The 27,318-nt window shown below is 34.2% G+C and overlaps 1 protein-coding gene across 1 annotated transcript in view; it reads left to right on the top strand.

Moving 5' to 3' along the window:
* LOC145266689 (high affinity cationic amino acid transporter 1-like) overlaps window positions 1–27,318 on the top strand; it is a 381,400-nt gene that overhangs the window by 344,742 nt on the left and 9,340 nt on the right. Inside the window, exon 6 of the mRNA XM_080122617.1 lies at window positions 7,736–9,002. Within this exon, the coding sequence (XP_079978743.1) occupies window positions 7,736–9,002 (1,267 nt within the window). The remainder of the gene's footprint in view (window positions 1–7,735; window positions 9,003–27,318) is intronic.

The following is a 27,318-nucleotide window of genomic DNA, read 5'->3' as shown; positions in this document are numbered from 1 at the left end:
TCAATCAGCGATCGGACATGAGTAATTAGCCTACAAAGCAAAAGAGCAAAAGTCCTGGATTAAATATTCAAATCCGTTTTCGTAATTAAATACCAACTATTATTGGACACCGAAGTCTGTAGTTTCTTTTTAGAAACAACCAAAGTTCATTAATGTTATGTGAACCATATTCTATTTATTTGACAAGGAAATTAAATGTTCTCAAGTCCTTAGGGCAACTTGAGGATAAGTGTTACTGAGTGTACGTTGGTCAGTGACATAACAGCGCAATGATAGGCAGCGGATTGAATAGAATTTAATTATTCAACAAGAACTTCTTTACATTCGACTCGAGCACGACAATTTTGTAATCTTTTGGAAAGCAGAGTCGCGGTGCAGAGTTCCACAATCGGGCAGCTCATGAAATGCAACCTTACTAAATTAAATGTGCGTTTATATTTAAGCAAAGATACAGATTTTGATAATGTTTTGATAGTGGTTGTCGTTAGAACCAGTTTCTGAAGAATATATTGCAAGGAGGGACCATAGATTAAAGTCATCCTGGGTTCTTCCAGAAAGAAATTTGAGAGAATAGAGATAGACACGAAAAGTTTTTTTTCTGTGAAAACAAAAGTTTGCAAGAAGAAAAACATTCTTTGGAAGCTGGTCTTGAACACTATCAAGAAACGACTATATGTTCACAAATATAACAATAGTACTCTATTGCAGGGATTTTTCTCGTATCCAGATAGATGATTGCGCCAAGGTTTTAATACTTTCTAGAGCGGTAGAGGGATGAATCCGTTTATCCAGTGCCTCTGATAGAGGGTGTGTTTCTCAAATCTTTGCCAAACATCAGTCGTTTAAGTAAATTCACTTGGCAAGTTGTCATATCTGTTTAGTATTTCCAATTAATTTATTATGTGTTATTATAATTGTTCTTTTTTAATTTTTCAATTATATTAATTTCATTATTTATATAATATTTCAATTATATTAATTTCATTATTTATATGATATTTCAATTATATTAATTTCATTATTTATCATAGTTATAAAGATTACGTGAGTTAATATGTTAGTATATTAATCAAACAGTTTTGATTTTAATTTGTTTTTAATATAACAGTAACATTAATATGGTAAAATAAGGTAAATAAAAGGTTAATGCATATATAAATCAGAATCTAATTTTTTAATGAAAATGTAAATTTAAATATTTGATTTACAATTAATGATCGAATAGAATCGACCTTTTCAAACATTCAGTGGATCTGAGCACTATGAATTGTGTTCATTAGATAATTGCGTTTATTCTCATTTAATGTTACGCACTGCAACGTTTAAATCATGTGCTTAAAAAGATAGGAAATGTAAGAAAATGTAAGGATATATACAAAAAATCTATCCCATTGGTATTGAATTGGTATTGAAGGCAAACATCTTTTTAAAACAGCTTTATGCTAAACAAGTTAGTATTCCGGCAAATCAATGAACTGTATATTAATGGATATATTTACCACCCGTATTATACATGAATGTAGAGTTTCCCCGCATTATTAAAGACTCAATTTTTTTTTTTTTTACATTTTCACACCAAACAAGGCAAATTACCACTTTGGTGTAGGGGGCTACTATCAGGGGCAACAACTACTGGGGTACTAGTTAGGGATTTGGGCAGCAAGATGTCGGTTCACGTTACACTTGAACTTCTGCACGTCAGTACTGTTGGGGAAGCAGGGACCTGGAATGGTATTCCAAAGTCTAGCGGTTCTGGGGAAGAAACTATTGGAGTAGAAAGATCTTTTCCATCTAGGGATCTCTACAGTGTGGGGGTGGGATTTAGCAGCCTGTCGGGTTTGTCGAGGGTGCTCATGTCGTGGGGGTACAAGTGATTGCAGTTCGTCAGAGCATTCACCACTAAAATACTTGTAGAAAAGGCAGAGGGGTGCAACATTTCGTCGATGGGACAGAGGCTGAAGCTTAGATGCCAGATCAGGGCCTATCAGGTTGGTGACTCTCTTTTGAATCCTGTCAAGGAGCGAGAGACTAGTAGCAGATGCACCAGCCCAAATGTGACAACAATACTGAATACATGGGCGAATGGTGGCCTTATAGAGGTACAATATTGATCAATTTTAATTTAGTCAGAAATCTGCTGACGTAGTTATGGTAACGTAGGTTATAGGTAAGTTCATTTATTTTTTTTTTTACTGAAACGATGTGACGAGATTACAGTAACTTTTCTTTACAATTCAGATACCTATATAAGTGAAATTGTCTGTGGGTCTGTTTGTGCACATTTCCCTACCAAATTACAGTGTCAATTTTCAGTCTACCGTCTCGAGATTTGACATCAAAGGAGTATTGAGATTTGGAAATTGTTTTTAATCGGTTTCCGGACAGAAATTTAGCAATCAAGGGGGTCAAAGTTCAAGAATTTGACCTTTTAAAACAACTAGTCCGTCAATTTGGGGTTTAAACGCTTGAGATTTTGGGGAGGGGAGTTAAACACTTACGATGTTAACTTGATTTGAACCAAAAAAATTAAATGTTAAGGCGTCGAAATTGGGATCAAAGTTAATAAAAAATTGACCTCAGCCAATTTTTGATCTAAACATTTGAAATTTTACATAAAGTGTATTCAGACATAGGCAAGCTTCTAAATCGTTTTTTTTGGCTCAGAATTTGGCTGCAGTTTAAAGATTTGGCATTTGCGATCTCTAGCAAACTATTCAGCCAATTTTGGGTCTGAACATATGAAGCAGAAAGAGTATTCAAACATGTAGCAAACTTTTTAATCAGTTTTGGGCGAAAATTAGGCTGTCCAGAGTTCACCGTTAAAAAGATTGACCTTTGCAGACTCTACCAACCTCCTTAATCTATTTTTGGTCTAAAAACTAGACAGTTTGGATTTAGATAACCTGGACATGAGTCAAACTTTTTAATACACATATGCACATATGCAAATAACGTTATGAACAGTATATATATATATATATATATATATATATATATATATATATATATGTATATATATATAAGAGAAAAATAAACTTGTTTTTCTACATAGGCATCACCACTTATCAAGGCTAAGGGGCCACTTGAGGACAATGTTTTAACTGTGTACAGTAGAAATCGGACAATATAGTATTCATTAGTAATGGAAATTCGGTAAATTTGTTAACTGTTGTAGTCAGCTGGAAAGCAGGAAAACGAAGACAATTCCATAGCCGTGCAGTTCTAAAAAAGAAGCTTTGCTCCTGGAATCTACGTTTAGGTTTAGGCACAGATAAAGAGTGGGGGGAAACTAGTGATAGTGTTTTCTGCTAGGCGGGGTTTCCTTGTGAATGTTTTGCGAGGGGGATTATAGATTGGAGCTCAGCTGAGCACTTGCCATGAAAATCACGTTGTTGTTTAGACTTCAGTACATATCCTGTTCGAAAGAAAGAGCAGACCCATATCTACAGAAGATATTTCAAAACAAACTGGAAGGTTTAATTTATTATTATCCAAAATCAATCATAAATATCATCTCTCTTTAATAAGCATGAAACATCGGTGAACCGATTACGTTTTAAATTTTTAATCTTTTTTCCTGTCCCTATTACGTTTAAATATTACTTCTATTTTATCATATACAGAGATATACATATATGTAGATAGATATGAATATATATATATATATATATACATGCTAACATATACATCAAATCAATATATATATATATATTGATTAAACTGCGTGTCAATTTATTAACGAGATAACATTTTTTACCAGTTTCAGAAACTTACCGGTAGTTTTGTATCAAAGCCTCGGAAAATTTGGCAATGCTGAGCTGCGCAAACTCTGAAACTTTCGTACAGATCTGCGAAATGTAAACAATTTGCCATCGTAATTGCTGAATCTACGATATTTGAGGTGTGTCAAATTATTAACGTAAAGTTGGATTGAGTAGTTCTAAAAAGTGTCCTATTACAGAACAGCTTGCAAATGTGAAAAATTACCCTCAAAATATCGAAAATGCTAGGAAGGTACCATCAAACTGTGAAGAACTTTGTCAAGTACCCTACAAAGGTGCGTAAATCTAGAGTTGTTTAACGCCGTTTTCTACTCCAAATTAAACGTGAAGTTTTTAAGAACAATAGCTAGACCGGTCGAGAAGTCTTTGACCAAGCTGGATTAAAGAATGTCTCAAAAAGAACTCGATGTCGCCTTCTGAAATGTGGCAAAGTCTGTTCAACCGCGACGAAGCCTCCATTAAAGCAAAATCACATACAAAAACAATAGAAATGCGCAGAGGACAACATGAAAACGGATTTTTCCAAAGTTTTGCTCACGGATGAAGTGCGTGTAACCCTTGATGGCCTAGAACGCTGGAGCAAAGCTATGGCTCCTAAATGGTCGACATTGTCATCAGTGTTTAAGGCGCCAACAAGGTGGTGGTGGGATTATCGGGTGTACTTTAGTTTAGGCTGGGATTATCGGAGGTACTTTAGTTCGCCCATGGAGAGTCCCAGAAGGCGTAAAAATTACGTCAAATGCTTACATAACTTTGCTGAAGGAGCCCTTTGAACCATGGCTGAAGAAGCAAAGATTGACGTTTAGACGAAACTTTATTTTTACGCAGGGTTATGCTCCCTCGCATGCAGCAAACAAAAGCAAAGTATATTTGAACCCAATTGAAAATCTTTGGAGTATCATGAAGCGACGCCTCTTTTCTAGTGCACGTCAGAGCAAAGATGAGTTGTAGGATGCTCTCCAAGAGGTATCGCGAAGAATAACTGTTGACGAAATCACAATTTTGACTAATTCTGTTATCCAACAGCTTTTACAAGTCATTCATAAAAAGGATCGCATATGCCCTACTAATTATGTCAACGTGGGAATTGCTACGTAGTTATTGTGTTCTTAGCATTTTTTCTTAGATTATGTAATGTTTGAATATTATTTCAATAAACAAGTTATGGGTATATTGTGTTTTTGTTTCTCAGCCTCGTTAATAACTGACACACTGAAATCAACAGATATTCCTATCTTTAGCCATAGTTTCATTAATACTGCTTTAAATACTTTTATTTTCGGACTGGCGGAGCTTAATTGTATAGTAAGCACTTTCTCAAATTTTCATGGATTTTTGTTTACTCGTTTCTTAAATATTTTAAAAATTGTAAACTCGTAAATAATGTGATAGGCAGTATATATATATATATATATATATATATATATATATGTGTGTGTGTGTGTGTGTGTGTGTGTGTGTGTGTGTGTGTGTGTGTGTGTACGTTATAGTCAGGAAAACGGAAAGAAATCACCGAGGTAGCCTAATCTCATTACACATCTAATTTAACCTGTAAGGAACTATCCGAAAAACATCTGCAGTGGGTTAAAATAAATTTATATTGACATTGAACTAAGCATATGCTGTGTTTTTTTGTGTTTTTTTTTACCGCATTTAGTTTTTATAATTGAGCCTTCCTACAGAATTTGTTTAATTCTTTTTAGATTGGTGCTCTCTTTTCCTCTTATTCACTTTTTTTTTCAACGCACACCTCCAAACAACCGGGGAAACGCCGGACATTCAGGCTAGTATGATATAAAACGGAAGTTGTCTTTTTTTATTGCTTCAGTATTAAGTGTTGACTTGAGAGAGAAAAACCAAAACAAACCACATTCATAATGAGAAGACTTTTACCCATAAATTCTCTTTTTTTACATTTTTTTTTTGGATTTTGTTAAGATATATTATTCTTTATATACTCACATCCCCTCATCCCCAACCAGTTTGAATAAGACAAAAAATGGAGACAGTAAACTCTTGAACTGATTAGAAATCCTGCTCATTAAATTCCTTTGTTGACTTCGTATAGTTTTCTTTGAATAGCTGCGTTTATTCGACTTTCAGAAGAAATGCAATTCGTTTTAACCTTTAATGTTACGTGTATATATATATATATATATATATATATATATATATATATATATATAATTTTCTATCTTTTGAAACATAGTTTTGTCGTCAAGATATAATTATAAAATGGGGCTAGATATTCTCAATTACACTGCAAATTAGTGATCATCTAATGATCATAAGTATTTCAATATAATCACGAAGCACATTAAAACAAAAATTATAATTGAACTCTTTTAAAAATATACTTTATCAAATATACCAGATATTACGTCATACGTTTGCGCCTTCCGTTTTACTTTCTATTCGAAAAGACCGACGCTATGTTTCCCTTCTGGTGTAATCAATTTCATTTTAGAATATTGGATTTGTTCGTTAACAATCTCTTCGTAGACGTTGTGTATTGCATGACTTCATATCAAAAGATTATGCCTTCTTGAAATAAGCATCTCTTATTAATGGTTAATTTTATGTTTCCGATCGAATTAGTAGCTCCTACCAGGAAATACCGTCATGCCTATTTTTACAAAGTAACTGTTTCTTGAAAGCAGGCCTTTTTTATCTATTTTCAGATTCTAGACATAATATACGACACAGAAAAAATAAAATCTAAAGAGATTGATTTAGGAGCAGCAAAATCATATGCAAGCATTTCCTGAGTAAATCAAATTTCCATTTTTAACTTTATACTATCTTTGTCCTTTCATTCTATTTGCGAAATATTAATTTTATCTTCATTTTTGTTGTTTTACGACGTTTCAGCCAACTCATCCTCTCTCCTATTTTAAGTGATTAAAGGTGACAGGATAGGAATGCCGAGTCGTATAATTTATCCCCAGTAATCACTGTTTCCACGATTGTTGTTTCACCAGGTTTTATCCAACTAATCGTCTGCCCCTCTTGAGTTGGATTGAAACCGCTTTCTGAGACAATGCTCACATGAAACCGTAGAAAAACAGAAAGCCAGAGGAAGTGTTTTCCATAGTGAAACAACAACTGTGAAAACGAGTATAACAGTCCGCAAAAAGAATGATTGCACAAACTATGAAGCCTAAGATCAAAGTATTAAAACAAAATATAAATATCTTTGCGGTTTCGAGATATATATATATATATATATATATATATATATATATATTATAGTTCTCTAGTATATAAAACTTTGTTGACCCTTCAACGTGTTCCACAAAAAATACGGACTATACTTTCTTACAATGTTAATTTTACTTTAATTCGAAAACTGTTTCGAGAAAAAAAATAAAAACAAAAATCCGATTCGAAAGAATTTTTTGTAAAATTATTAGGAACAATCCAATTTTTCTTTTTTTTAAATTTGTTTATCAATTTAAAAATTAAAACTATAATATATATATATATATATATATATTATATTTTTAAATTAATAAACAAATATAATCGAATCAAATAGAATGAACTTGGTCGACTTATTGTCATTGTTCTCTGAGGGAAATGCGTTACCTGGGAACAGTTTTGTAAAACACACACAGAAAATGGCGCCGTCTGTGTAACGCAGTTATTTCGGCATTTCTTTTGTTTTATTTTCGTTCAGTTTTGTTTTCTTTTCCTTCTTGCTATATTCTCCTATTATTATATTCTTACAGAAACAGTTCTACTATAAGTCATAAAAGGGGAGGGAACCGATATAACATGTATATAGCTTACCTATATAGCATTATACTTAAATTAATACCAAATAAAGTTGATTCTTCGAAATCCATTAAATTTTCATTAATTAATATGTTATCTTTGCAGTAATAGATGTTTTACCCATCAGTAATGCTATTTTTATGTCATATTTAATGTTTTTCTTTTTGATGTTGCAGATATTGGCTGGTGCAGCGACAATGTTTGTTGCTTTCCTTGGGTTCGACGCCATTGCTACCACAAGTGAAGAGTGTAAAGAACCGAGCAGAGTTGTACCAATCAGCATTGTCACCACCCTCATAACCTGCTTCGTTCTCTACTTTGGCGTAGCTATGGCCATAACGCTTGCCTACCCCTGGTACAAATTACAAGACCGCGCTGCACTTCCCCGCGCCTACGAAGCCCGTCAGATCTTCGGCTCAAATTACGTCATCGGTATTGGTGGCATATGCGGCCTGTCAGCCGCTGTGCTCGGTTGCATATACTCTTTGTCGAGGCTACTTTACTCGATTGCCGACGATCACATCCTTTTTCGTTGCCTTTCGTTTGTCAGCAAGATAACCAAATCGCCAACTGTCGCTACACTGGTCGGCGGGATTACATCCGGCTTAATTGCTATGCTTTTCAAATTAGAGACTCTTATTGAAACAATGGCCATTGGTACACTAGCAGCCTACACGGTCGTCAGCGTATCCGTCCTTTGCTTACGTTATGACTCCGAAATTGTCGGTTTATACAAGGAATACGAAGATATGAGCGACATTCGCACACTACGATTTGCTTCGACAGACTTTATAAATAATACGGGTTACCGAACTTATAAAAACTTTCGCATGAAACAGGAAAACCCAGCCTATTATTCAAGCATTGATGCGTTCTCTAAACAGTCGGGCGACGCGTCGTCCTATATTAACGGGGGGCCCCTACCGAATATCGAACCAAAAGAGACATACGCCACGCAGAAATCTAAATCTGTTATCTGCACAGAACTACACGACACATCCCCGATTATTGGAAGTGCAGTAAGTGGCAGTAATTCCGGGACCTATCATCGGATATCGAGTATTATGAGTGGCAGCAGCCTGGGTAGTTTTTTCCAGTTACCAAACGAATCTTGCGAACCGAGTGAAAAATCATGGCGGACATTCAGTTTGTCTTTGATTGTTTATATCGTTAGTTCTGTGATCCTCTGTGTTATAACTATTCATGGTCGTACGTTCGTATATGGACATAGCTGGTGGGCTCTGTTGTTACTGACAGGCTCCCTGGGAATTATGGTTACGTGCGTCATAGTAATTGCCCGTCAACCTCGAAATCAGATCCATCTGCTGGCGACGACGCCCTACGTCCCCATTGTTCCGCTCGCCTCGTTCACATTGAATGCATATTTAATCACGTCCTTGTCACAGGCTGCTTGGCTGCGGTTTGCTGTCTGGTTAGCAGCGGGTAAGAATAACCTTGATTTTCGACCTGTTTCTCTCTCTCTATTACACACACACGCACACACACACGCGCACACACACACGCGCACACACACACGCGCACACACACACACACAAATATGCGCTCTGACATGCACACACTTTTGTCTTTATCTCTCCTTCTCTCCCTTTTTGATCCTTTTTAATCCACCGATTTTTTTCTGTCTCTCTATTGATCCTTTGAAACCGTAATTATATTTTCAGAATCCATACTTTAAAATTATACATTTTATTAGATTGTATAACTTAACGTCATCGATTTTTAATACTAATATTGAGACGTTTAATTACATTTTCCAACCAAATGTAAATGTATTTATTAGAGCCTTATTAGTACTTGTTTTTGTATTAGAATAAAATATATATATATATATTATAAAATAAATATTTTTAACAATGCCTAATGGTATGATAGCCAATATTTAAAACTTAAACAGGTATGGCAAGCTTGTGTCGTATCGCTTTTTATGACGCCTAGTTTATAATCAGAATTGTACTGTAGCCTTCCTCATCTGCAATATTCAGCAATATACAGCAATATATATATATTGTCTCTGACTTTAGCTGTGACGGCTAATATATAACGACACGTTATTCTTTTGTGTTAACATTATTTACTCCACCCATAGGTAGTTCGGAAACCTTTCTAAAACACGTGCATATTCACGCACTTCGAACTAAATAACTATTATTTCATTTGTCTTATTGCCACAGTATTCTTTCTTACTTCGGAAGATGACTTTAACTGTTCTGTGCATCACGTCACTTAAACTCATCAGTATCTCTATTCCTGGCCTGATAATGTCGTTCTCACCAAAGGATTAGAATTTACTTCTTTTATTGTTGTCATTTTTTATTAGCCGTACGCTTTCGCTGGAATTTCTACTTTTGTATCCTACTATTATTAATTATTAAGATTAATAATTAATTCCTAACTGTTTTAAACTTAATTTTTAATTTCAACCTTTTACCTGCATATTTAATTGTTAATTCTGTGATAAATTACTAAGTATCAAACTGAATTTACGAATGTTATTATTTGTGATTATTTATTTAGCATGTAATTATCTAACTTGGTGGTTCTTTATTTGCGTTACGGTTAACTAAATATTACGATTACTACTATTAAAATGTATTTAATATCGTCATTATTACATTATTTAGATTTTTGTGTTTGTTTGCTGTGTTTATAGTATCATAGCTATCATGGACTCATTACAACATTTTTTTATTAAAATATTTCCTTTAATTACTAAACAGGGTGTTTATTCAGTTCTGTTTATCTTACTCAAATATAAACTATTTTCAGTCTTTGCTAAGTGATTCAAATATCCTTCTATTTTCTATGCTGGAAATGTGATGTTATTATATAATAGGCTAATATTAAAAAGTAAATCTTTATGTTTTTCGGCATCGTTTTACGAACCTACTGACGTTCCTTTAGTTTAGATTTACGTAGGGATTTTTTTTAAGGGGTCATCACTTATAACACTTGACAGAGTACAAAATAGACTTCGTGGCTTAGTGGGGGATGCCCTTTTCTCTTCCCTGCGACCTATCTCCCACAGAAGAGACGTTGCAAGCATATCTTTGTTTTATCGTTATTTCCATGGCAAGTGCTCGTCTGAACTCCAATCTCTGGTCCCCCCTCGCCAATCTTTTACGAAAAACACCCGTCTAGCTGAATCCACTGTCAAAAACTTTCCTCACTCTTTATCTATGCCTAAATCAAAACGTAGATTCCATGAACAAAGCTTCTTTCTTAGAACTGCACGCCTGTGGAACTCTGTTCCGTCTGCTTGCTTTCCTCCTGACTACAACTTGGATGTCTTCAAGTCCAACGTTCCTGATAAACCGCCCCCGTAAGTAGACACTTTAAATATCCACCCTAATGTACTGTACTTACAATAACCCTTATCCCTGAGTGGCTTCCAGGCCTTGATAAGTGGTGACGACCTTGTAAAGAAAAACACGCCCGCAAGCCACTCTAGGATTAGTGTTTATAAGTGTACAATACTCAATGGGGAAATGTTGTAGTAATCGGTAGTAGCGTAAATTTGTTAGTTGGATTACTTAAGGGTGTACGTCATCAAGAACTTGTTCAGGTTTTATTTGAAGACGACAAGTCGGAAAGCAGGAAAACATACGAGTGATCCACAGGCGTCCCGTCCTAAGAGAGAAACTTTGTTCATGGAATCCAAAGTTATGTTTGGACACAGACAAAGAGTGATAGGTGTTTTAACTAGACGAGTGTTTTTCGTGAAAGTCAAGCAAGGGGGGCCAAAATTAAACCTCAGACGAACATGAAAATAATAATAAAGCAGAGACAGGCTCGCATCGTTATTTCTGTTATTGTTACGATGTAAATACCATTTTATTATTTTGCTAAACCCGTGATTTTGAATTAGATTAACGCAAAAGTGAAAAAGGAAGTGTACACAACAATGCCACCATCAAGGTTATATCAATAATCCATAAATATTTTATCAAGTCAGAACTAGTTGGTTCAAGTAAACTTTCGTCGGTGCCTTACGCTTTCACGAGGCTTCAATCACCACTGCCAAACACAGACTTTATTTTCTTTGCACCGTTTAATGGTAAGCTACTTTAATACAACAAGTAAAATTGTGAATCTCTCAAACAAGGTACGGCCAAAAAATAGAAAAATAAACAAAGTACTGTTTATTTTGTTAACGAATTAAAATCTATTAAAATGCATTATCTTTGAACAACTTCTTTTTCCAGAAAAATAAAAGCCTGGATTTTATCATATAAGAGGCAGAATAATATACACTTTTTCTACTAGTTGTAATGGAATTTCCATAACAACACTATTCACCACCATTTCCGTTTCAATCAATATAACATTTAAATATTTTTAAAAGGTTGTTTAACCAATTAATTTTTTGTCTAAATAATATTTATCATGAGTTGCTATAAGAATATGCAAAAATATTATAATATTAGTGTGGTGCAAAAAATGTCGTTTTCTGACGTTCAACTTTCTGTAATAAGACGACATTATTTTTGCACCGACCTAATCCACCTGAATTTCAAATAATTCCAACTTTATATATCACTCTATAGATTTGCGTAGCGAAATTAAGAAAAACAAAATGCAGTTATAGTTTGAAATAAACTACAGACACCTGGATAAGACTAAACATACTTACTTCAACCATGTATTTGTAACGTCTTATAGTGAAAATTTCGTATTGATCAGGTAATTACTTGATTTTTTGGTACATTTTTAAAGAGAGATACCGTCAGAAAATACTTACTCCTTTCGTTCCGTTTAGGCCGTATCTATCTCAAATATATATTTTCTTTAGTGTGTCTTGATTTCGACGACAATGACACTTATCCGTTTAGGAATAATTAAGTATACATAAACATTATTATTTGTTGAGTAGCGCCTCAGATAACAACCGAGGAAATAGGAGTTTTGGGTTTGTAGCTATTTTAAAAACACGAGTTTTATTGATAACAGAGAAAACGGAGAAAACGAAAATATATCCGCATATTATTTAACAACTATAAAAAGTAACTCTTGCTCATTATGAACTGAAAATTGGTTGTAAAGTAAGGTATTGACTGAAAGATATTTGATCATGAATGGTTGGATTAGCGTGAAGTTTGGAAACTTTACGTTTGAATGAGTTGCATGTATCAGCGTCACGCTACACTGTATTAGATACACCAACACATCAATATCAATCGGGGGGAAGATGGCGTCGATATTTGTTTGATTCGTTCATCAGTAAGTGATGGTGATGTACTATACTTGATTTTGTCGGGGTAATCACCGGATTGTTTATCCTTACTTTAATATACCATTTTCTTTTTTAATAAAATTGATGGCATATTTTCCGATCATACCTTATTCATCCTGTTCGGATAGAACTGTCTTCCAAAAAGCGGAAAATATAAAACCATATCGAACTGACACTCCCGATTCGTATGTATATCCCGGTGACAACGATGGACATTTCCTCAGGTAACTCACATCATTTACTTTCAAAAATTCTGGAATGCTCGCCCACTTAATTACGTGTCTTGCTTAACATCGCTTTCCTTTGGTTTTATAACAAGAAGCTGCATTTCAAGATGATTATGATGTAAGATATTTTTGCTTGACCACAACATTTTCGTTATTGAATAATATCTAAATATTGGGCGAATATCAAAAGTAATTCGTTTTTAAATAAGTATTTTATATTTTATTGATCAAATACATAAACCGCTATTTCTTTTGTTGAGGAAAGCGAGGGGATTGATGACAAGTTTTATTTCAAATTAAACTCTCATTTTTTCATCTATGTTTTTTTTTCTTATTCTCGATGCTTTTTAAAAGTGAGGTGAGTGTCAGTGCACTGTTTTAGGGATCATCTTTATTTCTATTTCCATTTAATTATATCGAATGCCGTCAAAAAATAAGACAATCATACAAGGAAACGTGGTTTTTGAAAATTTTTAAGTGACAACGGAGTTGATCGATTACAAATTTATTTAACTTGATTATTGCCTCTGTACCAGGGACTTGGCAATATTTACCGTTTTTTTCTTGCCGTCTGATAATTGGAACATATAACTACCTTAAAGTATTTGCAATGCATGTCTTACAAATAGAGACAATATAAAAACGATCTCACACATATAAATGAGAACTAATCGCGTCTGTCTCCTGTGTATATATTTTTGACGTCGCTTGATATTTCATTGCCGAATTGTAGCCCTTTTTATTGGACTCTAGCTCAAATAAAATCCATTTTCAAAAAAAGAAAAGCGTGATCAAAGAGGCATCGTCAACTAGATAAAACCGTCTACAATATTTTTCCTAATTTCAATCAAGAGATGCATTAATAGGGTTTCCAGGGGAGACCTACCATAATATTACCATGATATATGTATGCACATAATTAATAATAATCTAAATGAACATAAAAGTACCTGATATTTTTTAGTTGTTCCATGTTTCTCTTGGATTTAGATGACGTGCGTTTATTCTGCTAAATAAAATTGATAGCAATGGACCTCACAATTTCTTTGACTATCAACTGAACAGTCGATATGTGTCCAATATATATTCTTAGTAAATATGTTTTTCGCAGTGTGACTTACCGCTTCATTGAAGCTGTTTTTCCTTCCCTCTCAGGTTGGGTTCTTATAATCTGGATCTGGTACTCTGGTGGTATATCATGCAATGATCACCACTGAAGTATGTCAACCTCACTAGATCGATGCGCTTTTTCAATCAGGATGGTTTGAGATTTACTAAGGTCTGTCTACCCCTTTTCAGTACACATTTTATTTAAACTACTCTATCATAATAATAACAACGGAGATTCGCGCCAATTCTATTCTACAATCTAATTTACTTATTCAACTAACACACAATTCTTTTAATACAAGTACGTTTATCTCTGCACTACCTCTGCAATGTGTGCATCTCAACAACAATCGAATACTCTCTGGCCATCTGACATACCGTCTGATGAATATTATTTTAAACGACTTAAGATTTGGTTATAGGCTCGAAAAATGAAACAAATAAAGAAGAACAACATTAATAAAAAAACAGATTGGGCTTATATATTAGTACAAATAAAATCACCACAGTAAAGCAACATTTAGGCCGGCTTGTAGTAGATGGGTAACGATTCGGGAATATCAAGCGTTGGAGGTGGGAGAATGTCGACACTTCCAGCAACCCCTGCCTTACAGCATGCTCCAAACTCTCTCGATCATATCTTGTGACGACAGAGTGAGACTGGTTCTGCACCAACCAGCTTCGTTTTTCGCAAAATCCCAGCACGTATTATCAAGCGGATGATAAGATTGTCTTCGTTGTTCCGAACTCGTAAACGCATCACTTACAGTTTAGGATCAATATTTGGATCCTGTACATAATGTAGGACAATTTATTTCCTTAACATTTTAAATATTTATATGCATGTAAGATTAAAATATATTTTCTAGGTATGTATTTTATTTACCACTGCTACATGAGGTTAGGTACAAAGTTAGCGTAAGATTTTTAGAACCCATTGCACCGTGATTACTTTGCCTGGGCCCGGAAATTTGAGCAATCCTGTACAAAATTCTACAGAAGGAAAGTTCCTGCGATTAGCGAAAAAAACTAAGCTTTTCTAAAAGAAGAAGGTAAATAGTCAGAGGGAGCACTTCCCTCGATTATAGATAGCCATATCATATGATACAACATTAAATTCACTATTATTCTGGTGGTAAACGACTTATCTCCAACATATATTTAAATTAATAATCAATTACAATTTATTCCTACGTTAATATATTAATACTTAAACGCTTACTAGATCTTTCCTTGCAAATAATTTACTATTTAGTGTATTCATTATTGTGTAAATGTATTTGCACATTTGACATATCTATGAATAATTCAACATATCATATATTAGTTCAGTCAAAAACATTATAATTGTAAATAAACCAGAATAATGAATTAACTTAATGGCAGTTTCCAGTAGATATGAACAAATTGAATAACATTTTTCTTGCTACTTTTTTATGGTTGCAAACTTTAAAACAAAATTATACTTGTGTATATTAGCATGCCAGGACAAGGGTAAGTAACTGGGTCGATTATCATTATTCTTAAAAATAATAATACACTTAGATATTGGAAAATGTGGGTTTACAACGCGGAATGTTTAGTCAAGAATTTAACTCAGAAATTAAAAACACAAAGTCGATTAAGGAATTTTCGGAGTAGTTGTTGAATTTGGTTAGATTTAAACAGATTTTACCTTATTTGAGAGATCGTATGTTTTGTGTCTATAAACACGTGATTAGTGCTTTGATGACGTAATAGTTAATCAACAGAAATCAAATTAAAGTGTTGTCGAGAAAAATATTAGCAAACTGACGTGTGGACGACCTCGGTGAAAGCAGAAAATGAAAGCCACTTAAAATCTACAAAAATAGTCAGCGTTATAAACTTCGACAATGGGAAATCAATAAGACAAAAAAAGACTGTATAAAATATAATTCGTAGTTATGGCGTCCTTTTGCGTTAGGGCAATTAAGAAGGTGTGTTTTTTGGGGGGGTTGAGACAAACAGTCATATTGTAATACCTTGATTTTAAGAAAAACTTCCTATAAATGTTTATGTTTGGTCACTACATTTATTTGTAAGGAAGCGGCCGCACACACAATGGGTATTTTCATTTTCATACAGGACATAATGAAACTTTCCGCACTCTCTACATATTTACATGTATTTTAAAGATATCAAAGACGGTTATATAACTACCTTTATCTCGCTTTTTATATACACTGGCAAAAATTATATACATTCACCCCGCTATATAACATGTACGTCCATTCGGTGCGGTGACCAGGATGGTATAGTCCCGCATCAGTTTTGTCTGGAGTTTCTCTATATACACTGTTTTTTTTATTACTTATGAGAGATTGTTCTCGTGTACTTTGAGCAATGTTGTTGGAGTTATTCCCGCTTTACTTTTGACTAGTTGAATAGCTTAATTAACGTGATTTGCATTTTTCATACATCAATATACAATAATATGTTTTTGACATTCTACTGAGAATTTATCGGCACCTTTCCCCGAATTCGTTTTTACTTAGTCATTCAATAATGCTCGTGCATTTAATGCTTTAATGTATCCGCTGGTCGACATGAGATAACCGAAATATCCGCGGATATGTAATATAACTAAGGACATTTCGTTAAATCGCGATGTCGCCGACAGTCAAAGTTACTACTTTCACTGGAAATAGCATTCATACGAATATAAAAGGCACCAAAACTCAGGGTTTTTCTTATTTATTTCTTAGACAACACAATAATAAACAGGTTTTTGCTCATGAACATATGTTGACCATGGTGTTGAAGATGAACTAACATGTTTATGTTTATAAACATATGTTGACCATGGTGTTAAAGATGAGCTAATACTCTATATCCCTAACGAATTAGCCATAGAATACATCAACAGAAACAATGTGCGTGAAAATATTGCCGAGTTATAAATGTGCCAAAACTCAAATGCTGGTTTAAAATCACGTGGTTTAGATGGCTACAATTTCAGCGATACACCTTTTGTTGCCAATTATCCAATAGTTTTAAATGCAATAAACGGTTGTTACACTTGCATTTTTATATATATTAAAATTTCTATAAAACGAAAAACGATATGAATTTTTTTAGAGATGTTGATTTTCCGATATTTAAGCTTTCACGGCAAAAAAAAGCATTCTCAATTTCTTATTTTCTTCTCTATTCTAAAAGAAACATTATTTTCGTTTGACATATAAAAAAAATATTTATTAATAACAATATTTTAATATGTATATATATATATATATGTTGTGTATGATGAAGTAACTAAGTGACATAATAATGTATGGCTTCAAATATAATTTAATGTTTACGTCTCATTTTAAATAACGATTAATATATATGTGTTTTGGAACAGATACACGTATATATACTTTATTTTAATTAGACATGCGAACTTTACAACTTAGCTGATAATCGCATGTATTCAACTTGCTTAAAACTTAATAGACTTCTTTGAAAAAATTATTTGCATTATTAATTATGATGAGTTTCTCTACAGACAAAAGAGAAAGTTAATTAAGTGAAATCTGTTTTCAACGTTTGAAGATGAGAGAGGAAACTCTTCCATTACGACACGAATCATTTTTATAGCAATATTTCTTGTTGCCCTGGTCAATATCATATTTCGATTTTTTTATGTTTTGTATACATGTTAGCATCACGCGATCTACTCGACATGCTCCTTAAACTAATCTTATAAACGTTTATTTTATTCGGCAACGTTGAGAGATACAAACAAATCTCTTTTCCTGGACGTATTTTACCAGAAATAACACTAAAACTATCCGATGAACGGAACTAAACTATAATTAAAAATAGCGCAGAAACATCCGGAATCAAATGTCATTATAAATATATTTCTTCCACGACTCCACCCATATTATTATTTTTACCTGCCAATATTCATGAAGATTAACAAAGGAAGACGAGCAACCATTAATTGTTTCTGCTTACTTACAATTAAAAATATTAACTCAGACGGTGTTCTTTAACGTTTTATTAATAAGATTATCAATGTTATTAATGTGTCTTGTTATATTATTCTCACAAAATTTCAAATATATTCTGTCAGGGTTTTTCTATTAACGTAAAAGTACGAAGATTGATGAGAAAAACAAAGAAATGTTCTAATATAAATATATTGAGTAAATATTAACATTTTCATCGAGCATTTAAAACTATTTCCGTTAATTGTGTTTCATTGGGTTCCTATATTCCAGACTCAGCATGATGAATGTAGTGATATTTTTCAGGAAATCGTGTCTTAATCATTTTGTAAATGTCTACATATATCCCCAAATAAATTCTAGTTGATCGTTGTCTGCGAACTGTGTTCGTTTTAAACACGGAAATATTAGTATTTTGTCAGTTAGGAAACGAAAACATCTTACAATAGAAAAATAAAGTCAGTGAAATGTTTAAAGTAAACTTTTTTCCGATTGGTAATTAAAGTGTTCTGTATACAGCTTTCTGGTCAAATTGAAGTGCAAATCGATTGAATTTGTTAGTTTGATTGTTTTTCTTTTTAATTCAATGTCTTTGCAATTTGTTTTCATGTCTGCATCCAGATTTCTATTCATCTTTCTAAGTGAACGCATTTTTCGCAGGGTTTAAATTAAACATGATTTTATTAAATTAACTATCCTATATATACGGGAATTACAACTATTGCGTATTGTGTATCAAAGAAGATATATTAATACAGTTCGGAATATTTTCAGTAAATAATGATGAACTTACAAAGACTGAAACAGAGATTAATATTTATCATCTTAATAATAATGCATTACTGAAAGTACACACATCATCGGCGGTCACTCGTGTCCGAGTAAGACTGTCCTCCGTTGTGGCTTCTGTGGGTCCTCAGGTGAGCATAGAGCCCAATCCTAGACCCAATTTGTCTTGTGCAATTTGGGAAGATAAAGGTAGTGGTGGTAGGGTGGGGTTGGGTGTGTCTGGTTAATAATCTGTCCTTTCTGTGCTTGCGTTTATCCTCAGCAGCTTGATTTAGGTCACTACTATAAAGCGCAGCACCTTTGTGGGCAGCGCTCCTCCATGCCAACCTGCTCCCAGCCACGTCCTCCCATGTCTCAAGGTCCATGTGAAACCGCTTTAGATTTGCTTTAATGTTGTCCTTATACCTCATCTTTTGGCCACCCTGGGCACGCTTTCCCTCAACAAGCTGAGAGTAGAAAATCTGTTTTGGAAGGCGGAGATCCGGCATTCGGACAACATGACCAGTCCATCTGAGCTGGCGTTGAGCAACAGTAGCGGTGATCGTGGGAATGTCAGCCTCACTCAGGACGCTGGTGTTAGTGCGTCCGTCCTTCCAACTAATTCTGAGGATTTTTCGGAGGCATCTTTGGTGGTACGTCTCCAGGGTTTTTACGTGCCTCCTGTATGTGGTCCAGGTCTCCGATCCATAGAGAAGAGTGGGCAGCAAGACAGCTTTATATACCATGATTTTTGTCTTTGCCAGAAGGTCACGGTTCTCAAATACTCTCTTCCTTAGCCTTGAGAAAGCCCCACTGGCACAGCTGAGACGGTGTTGTATTTCATCATCTATGTTGGCTTTTGATGATAGGATGCTGCCTAGGTATGGGAAGTGGTCCACATTTTCCAGTCTAGCGTTGTCGAGGGAGATGTTTCGGGGTGAGACTGGAGTACTGTTTGGTGGTGATTGATGGAGGATTTGTTTTTTTTATATTAATTGTTAGTCCTAGCTGTTTGTACGCCCTCGTGAAGGCAACCAGTGTACACTGTAGGTCTTCTTCTGAGAGGGCTACAAGGGCGTTATCGTCTGCATACTGTAGCTCCATAATGGATATGGTGTTAGTTCGACCTTTGGCCCTAAATCTGTTGATGTTAAAAAGTTAAAGTACATAATCCGAACTCCATGGGGAAGATGTTTGTCCGTGAGATGGAGGATAGCAGTAATGAAGATGGAGAACAGGGTTGGGGCAATGACACATCCCTGTTTCACTCCCGTGTCAACCCTGAAGGGCTCTATTTCATCTCCACTACTACTGAGGACTGTAGCTGACATATTGTCATGTAGCAGTCTCAGTACCCGAATGTACCTCTCTGGGCATCCAAACCTTGCAAGAACAAGCCAAAGGGCTTGACGGTTCACAGAGTCAAAGGCTTTGTTCTGACGGCATCCCAGCAGAAATCCTGAAGAAAGGCGGGCCTGATCTTCTCAGACACATCCATGCCCTGCTGCTCAAAATATGGGAACAAGAGAAAATCCCTGCACAACTTAGAGATGCCCTAGTTGTCTCCTTCTTTAAGAAGGGAGACAAGGCAAACTGTGGGAACTACCGGGGCATTTCTCTCCTCTCTACCACAGGGAAAGCCCTAGATCGGGTTTTGGCCAACAGGCTTACACTCCTTGCAGAAATCATCCTTCCCGAGTCCCAAAGTGGTTTTCGACCAAATAGAGGCACGATGGACATGATCTTCACTGCTCGAAAGTACACACACACACATACACACGCACACACATACACACACACACATACACACACACACATATATATATAATCAATATTATAATGATAGGCCTTCATTAGGGCTGTGACAAGAGAATATTCTTTTCTTATTTTCACTCTCGAGTATGTATCAGTTAATATCTTATATGTTTTTTAAAGAGAGTCATGTGGTTATCGATTGATTAACTGTGTCTAACTGTATTTGATATATACTCCAGATTAAAAAAATGATAACAACATTGCCTTGTCATTGCCCTAGATTACTTATTTTGTCTGTTCGAATGCGAACAGAAGCGATTATCTTACAAGAATAAATAGGTCTAGTGCACATAAACAATGCAGTAGTTTTTATGATGTTCGATTTTCACGTAAGTCTTGAATATTTTATAATCGTCATCTGCAAACCTGATTAAATTAAATGTTATAATAGCATAAAAAATAATGACATGAATACTTGTTTGAGGAAACTTGTTTTTTTTAATGAAACAAGTGAATACAATAGCTTAAAACGAAATAGTACTGCATAAAAATATATTTTTTAGGTCTTTTCTCAACAAAAAAAAACAAAATATATTTAAATTGAACTTGAACATTACTAACATGTTATACCCCTTACTAGGCGTTCCATTATATTTCAGTATGCTCAATATAATTTAGATAGTGGGTAACGTCGATAAAGATGAAAAATTGCATAACAATTCGTATTTTAACACTACTATATCCATTTCAATAATACTGCTCCAATTTCCAAATAGAAATTTTCGAAAATATAATTTTTCGTAAATTACCGAATGGTTTTTGTACAAAAATAAGTAATAATATATAAAAATTAAAAAATTTTGGTATTGTCATATGAATTGTTAACGATAACGATGATTATAATATTTAGGTTATTTTAATTTAGTAGTATTCATTTTATATAATAAGTAGGCAAAAATTACTGATTTTTTATATTTAAACTAATTACACTTTCGTTTTTTGTTTAATTTGAAAAATGTCATGGATCAAGTTTTTTTAGAATTTCGCAATATAAATAATGAAGCAACGAAACCCGACTAGATATTTCATAATAATATCATTAGAATTAAAAAAGAAGCGCCGAACATACACTTAACTTTTAGGCACATATGCAGCTATACGTCTAAACTTGAGTCCTTACTTATTTAATGAATATAAAGAATTTTAATGCGACTGGGAAAGTAAGGGTCGAACCTACTCGCCCCATAGCATATTTTTCCCTACAAACAAAGTAATTCCTACTGAAAGATATGCTACTGTAAATTAGGGATCTAATCTATAGTTAGCATCCTTAATGTGAACCGGGATGACGTTTTTTTATATTTGATTTAAATTTCTCCATATAGGTATAGTCAGAAAAACAGGAAACAGAAATAGGATTCCAAGGAAATCAGTTTGAGGCCAAAATTAATTAAAGTATAGAGTTCTGAGGATGTAGAGACCTTTAAAGTAAATGAGTGTAATTTAGCTCATTGTTGAGTTAGTGGGTTATATTTGCGTCAAAGGGAAAAGAGAGAAAGATGTTCATTAAAACATATTGAGGTAAATGGAAACAAGCACAGTAATGCGATCATTGATTGGCAAGACTAATAACGAGTTACTTTCGAACATGATAAAAAATATCTCACAGCTGAGAGTATCTTATATCACTACAAAGCCACTATTCGACTATACTTTTACTATTGATGCCAGATATCAACTAGTGTACCTGCAAGTTTCTCACTCGAAGACGGTCCAAAAAGGATTCACTAACAGAACAGGTCCCACACTAGCAACCGAACGCCAACATTACCACATCGCAATGCTGCATACCTTTGCCTTTTTATAAAATTAACTTTAATAGAATGTGCTCTGATGAGCCCGTAGCACTGGTACACCCGCGATGCTAATACGCCCGATTATCTCAACCAGCAGCAACATCTCACTCTTTCACTGTAAATATTCCTAGGTGCCAGACACCTTTTTACTCTAAGTGTCTACCCTTGAACTGTTAGACTTGAGAATTCCTCAGAATTTCCTGCACATCTGACGACATTCATTTGCAGAATTCCAGGTGTAATATGAACACGCATTATGTTTCTCAACATCATACATTGTGTCTCCGTAGATATAGTCCCACATAATAAGTGTTTAGGTCGAATTAGCAGTGTACTCGTTTATGGTGAATAAGACTACAAAATACACTTCAAAATGAGGCGATAGGGAAGGGGATGAATCTTTGTCGATAATGAGACACTTGCTAGATTAGAGGCATTGTTTACTTTATCTTATGTTAAGAGTTCAGTTCATTATACAAATTAGATGTAACACCTATCGTGTCTGTATGGGAAAAGATTAGGGATGTAGAAATATAGGCTACTGTCAATATGAAATGTGTCTTAACACCGTAGAGAAATATTTAACTATTAACGTGGCATTATCTTCTATGTATTTCTTATTTCATGACACTGGTGGATGTTAGAGCTAAGCGTTTAAATGTAAGACTTCTGGATAGGGAACTATTTGTCATGGGCACTGTTGATTATAGGAATATACTATCGATGTATGCCCTTATTTATCTACGGACTGGAGACCATTTAATCAAAAATATTGTCTTTAGTAAGTACACATTTGTGTTACCCATATTTTAGAGATCGAAATATTATCAGCAAACACATACATCTAGGAAAGAGTTGTCAGTTATGAATATCAGGAACAATATAGGCCGTAAGATTACCCCCTCCGGTAAACTCCCCTTAATGTAATCTTATATTGATTAACTATCATCCATAACAATCTAGATCATTATTTCGTCTTTGAAGGATTTATATTGACTACTAGCATGCCGCCTGTCTTTGCCCGGTCGTAAAATACGCATAAACCTTCTATATTCATTTATACTGATACTGAAACACGTGCATGCGTATTTCGTGTGTTTTTTCTAAACAGTTCACGCCTTGTAAGTAAAAAGTACATTGAGCTGAGATCGAAACCACAACCTAAAGGCAGGGACTCAAGTACGATAACCAGTATGCCACCCTGATACAGTCTCATAAATTGTTTTAAAACCAACTTATTCTTAACACAAGTAATATGTTATGAGAACGATTCACGCATGCGCATGCCTGAAACAGTTAGACACCAGATAAAAACCTCATGGCCCCTATGTTCCAATTTTTACATTTTTATCACTAAGCAACTGTTTTTCTCGGATGAAAACCGATTAAAAAATATCCTCATGATTGGATACCTTATATACCAAATTTGGTGTCTGCAGATCAAAAATGCGTTGAGTATATAGGTTGAGATATGTCTAACATATATATATATATATATATATATATATATATATATATATATATATAAGTTTGTTATACCTTAGGAAGACGTCAGTTATTAGAGTAAGGCATGTCTATATGAAGTTTGTTAAGTATTTGTGCACATTTTTAATAGGTGGTGTGACGGCTGATGTTGGTAGAAAAAGAATGCCAGAAATATGAATTGGGAGACGGATGTGGATCTCGACATTTTTTTCTTAAAAATATCCAATCACAAGTACTTGTAAATTTTAAAGAAATACTTTAGCGGTATCCAAATTTTTTATGCATCGATAAAAAAGAGTTGCGAATGACAGTGAAGTAAATATTTGTGGATAATAAGGCAAATAAGTAAAATGGTGAATAATATTAATAAGTAAATTTGCTATGATATGCAAAGCTGTTCGTTTGTTTTAGAGGTGAACACGTCTATGGTAATTTTCCATAATATCTATTGTGTTGGCGTGTTTGTTTGTTTTGTGTTGATATGATAAGGGGACGATGAGGAGTAATGAGGTTTCTAAATATCGACTGATGTTTTTCTTTGTAAATATAAAATTATTAACATACATGCATTTAAAAATGTTTTAGCGTCGCCAAAATTTTAGAAAATAAATCTCAAAGAAAACAAATCCCGCAAGAGAAGTGTGAATAAAAAAAGCGTTTTTTATCATTATCAGTCGCATCTTCCACTTGGTGCGTATAGTTACTTATTTTTCGCCATTCCTTCCTATCTAGGGCAAGTTGATTGATGGGTGCCCAACTGTTGAGAGATGTTCAATCAGAAACATTTTCTCTCCACCTTCTGCTTGCATTTTCTTCTGTTTTTTTTTTGGGGGGGGGGGCGGAGGGCTAAAATACACTCAAAACATAAATTTAAGAGGTCAGTGATTAATCGTTTGACATGGCAAAAATGTTATAAGGTTTTACTTTTGATTTTATCAAATATAAAGGAAAGGAAAGTAGTTTGACGGAGGATGGATATTTTGTTTTTTTCAACCAGTAGATTAGATAATTGTTTAGTCCATGTGATACAATCAAGCTCATATAAACTACTAGGAGGGCATAAATTAAATAAACGTTTACTTTAACAGTTATCGGCACTCTTTTGGATTTTAGAAAGGTGCTGTGTTTTTGCCGCTTAACCAAGCCCGATTCTGTGTTTCAATTTTGTAATCTCCGGACAAGGTCAGTTTCTAAGACATAGTAAATAAGTGTAACCACAAGAAATATAAATAAACAAAATTGCTATACTTTGCAAAGACATACGTTTTGAAGAGGAGTTCTTGTATATATGCTTAGATATCTGGACACATTTTAAATAGGTGCACTCAGGCTTTCGGTGGAAACTGCACAAATGGGAGTAGGAAAAGGCTTTGGATACTGACTGATTTATTGCCTCTTAAATATCCAATCAAATCATATATGCATTTAAAATACTTTAAGATTGACAAAATTCTTAACAGGACGTTCTCTTTTAAACAGAACATTCCTTGTAAAATTACTGCATTAAAATATTTAATATATATGGCAATCAACATGTTATAAATAAATAATTACATGTGATATGCTTTGTCATTCGTTCGTTTTTTAGAGTTAGTTACGCATATTGTTAAATGATTAAATACATGGTCATATTTGGAATAGGTTCCACTTCCAGTTTTTGCGAGTAGAAATATAGATATATATAGGTAAAAACACGCGGAAGAAAAGCTGTGATGTCCTTGAATCTAAACTAATGCCTTTTTAATAATAATAAAATAAAAACATGTATACATTTTAATAAATATTTCAGTGTCAACAAAAATTGAAAAAAATACGCAATGTCTTGACCGATCAAAGACTTGCAATGTCTCTTTGAATCAAAAGCGTTCCAAAAACATGTAAAGAAGTGAAATGACAGGGAATGCAGCTGTTTTACAGTTGATTGGAACCGAACAGACACACCGAAAAAGTTCCTTACATATATATATATATATATATATATATATATATATATATATAAATATATATATATATGTGTGTGTGTGTGTGTGTGTGTGTGTGTGTATGTGTGTTAGCAGAACGCCCGGTACTGCCAGGTCGTAAAATACGCGTAAATATAATATGTTGATTAATTCAGATTTCGTATTTATTATTGTATTGGCCTGAGTATTCAGTCTTTTCGGATGTTTTGAAGTGTGCGTTAAGCAAAAAAGTGGAGGTAGCAGGCAGGCAGGATCGAACCCGTACCGCGAAAAAGGAAAAAAAACGTGAACAAAAATGTGACGTCTTTGCTGTTGCGCCCATCGCTAAACGGGAAGTAACGAATGTTTAAATTAAGGCTAGTCAATTGCAAAGAGGAGACGAATTTCGAAAATATCAGCGAAAAACGCAACGCATTCCTGTATAAAAGTGCCCTATTGAGAGGGAAGAATTTCATGTTTTTAGCCAATTTTTCGATATTTGTCGTCCGAAGTGTCGAGCTCTAAAACGATATAAATCTCGTGAAAATTCATCGCGTCTGTCGAAAGTTTTACATACAAACATACATACATGAATACACACACGCATACAACAGTTCAACAAACAGCTTAAGTTTATATAATACCGTGAGAAAACCGTGAGAAAAAAAAACGTGCGAAAAAAAACATCACGTCTGTGCTCTTTCACTTATGGGAAAACCGGAAGTGGCGAAGGTTTAAATTAAAGCTAGTTATTCGAAAAGAAAAGATGACTTTCGAAAATATCGGGTTTTAGCCAATTTTGGAATATTTGTCGTTCAAAGATACGTGCCTTAAAACGATAGCGATCTCGTTAAAATCCGTCGTCTCTTTCAATTTTTGTGTAGACATACAAACATACATACATACATTACAACAAAAAGGTTAAATTTATATTATATACCTTTTCCAAAAAAACTCACTAGTAGTATAAATATAAACAAAAAATATTTTATAAATTATTTTAGCAATGAAATTAACATTTTATAATATACAAAACAAAAAATTTTCAAGTCATTTATTAGAAAACAACATCTTCTAATGTTACAGCTGCAGGAATTTTAGATTGAATTCCAGCTATGCACACTTCTAGTGTAACCCTTCCCAATTCTTCCTCGATTAATGAAGTCAAAGTTCTCGCCCTTTGATCAGTAATTGACAAGCCATCTCTTCTCTCCATTGCAAGAATACTCAGAAATTTTAGCAGGCAATTTCTGCTTGACGTAAGCTTTGATTAAAGGCCATACTTGTTCAATTGGATTAAACATTGGACTGTATGGTCCCAACCTAAGCACTTCACATCCTAGAAATGCTTCTTCACTAAAAACTTCTTCAATATTTGAGTGACATGGGGCATTGTCAACGACCATCA

The sequence above is a fragment of the Euprymna scolopes genome, chromosome 4, assembly GCF_053919585.1.
Source record: "Euprymna scolopes isolate OS-2025 chromosome 4, ASM5391958v1, whole genome shotgun sequence".
In the NCBI taxonomy this organism is placed as follows: domain Eukaryota; kingdom Metazoa; phylum Mollusca; class Cephalopoda; order Sepiida; family Sepiolidae; genus Euprymna; species Euprymna scolopes.
The sequence above is the reverse complement of the archived record's forward strand: the minus strand, read 5'-3'. Positions and strand labels throughout refer to the sequence as shown.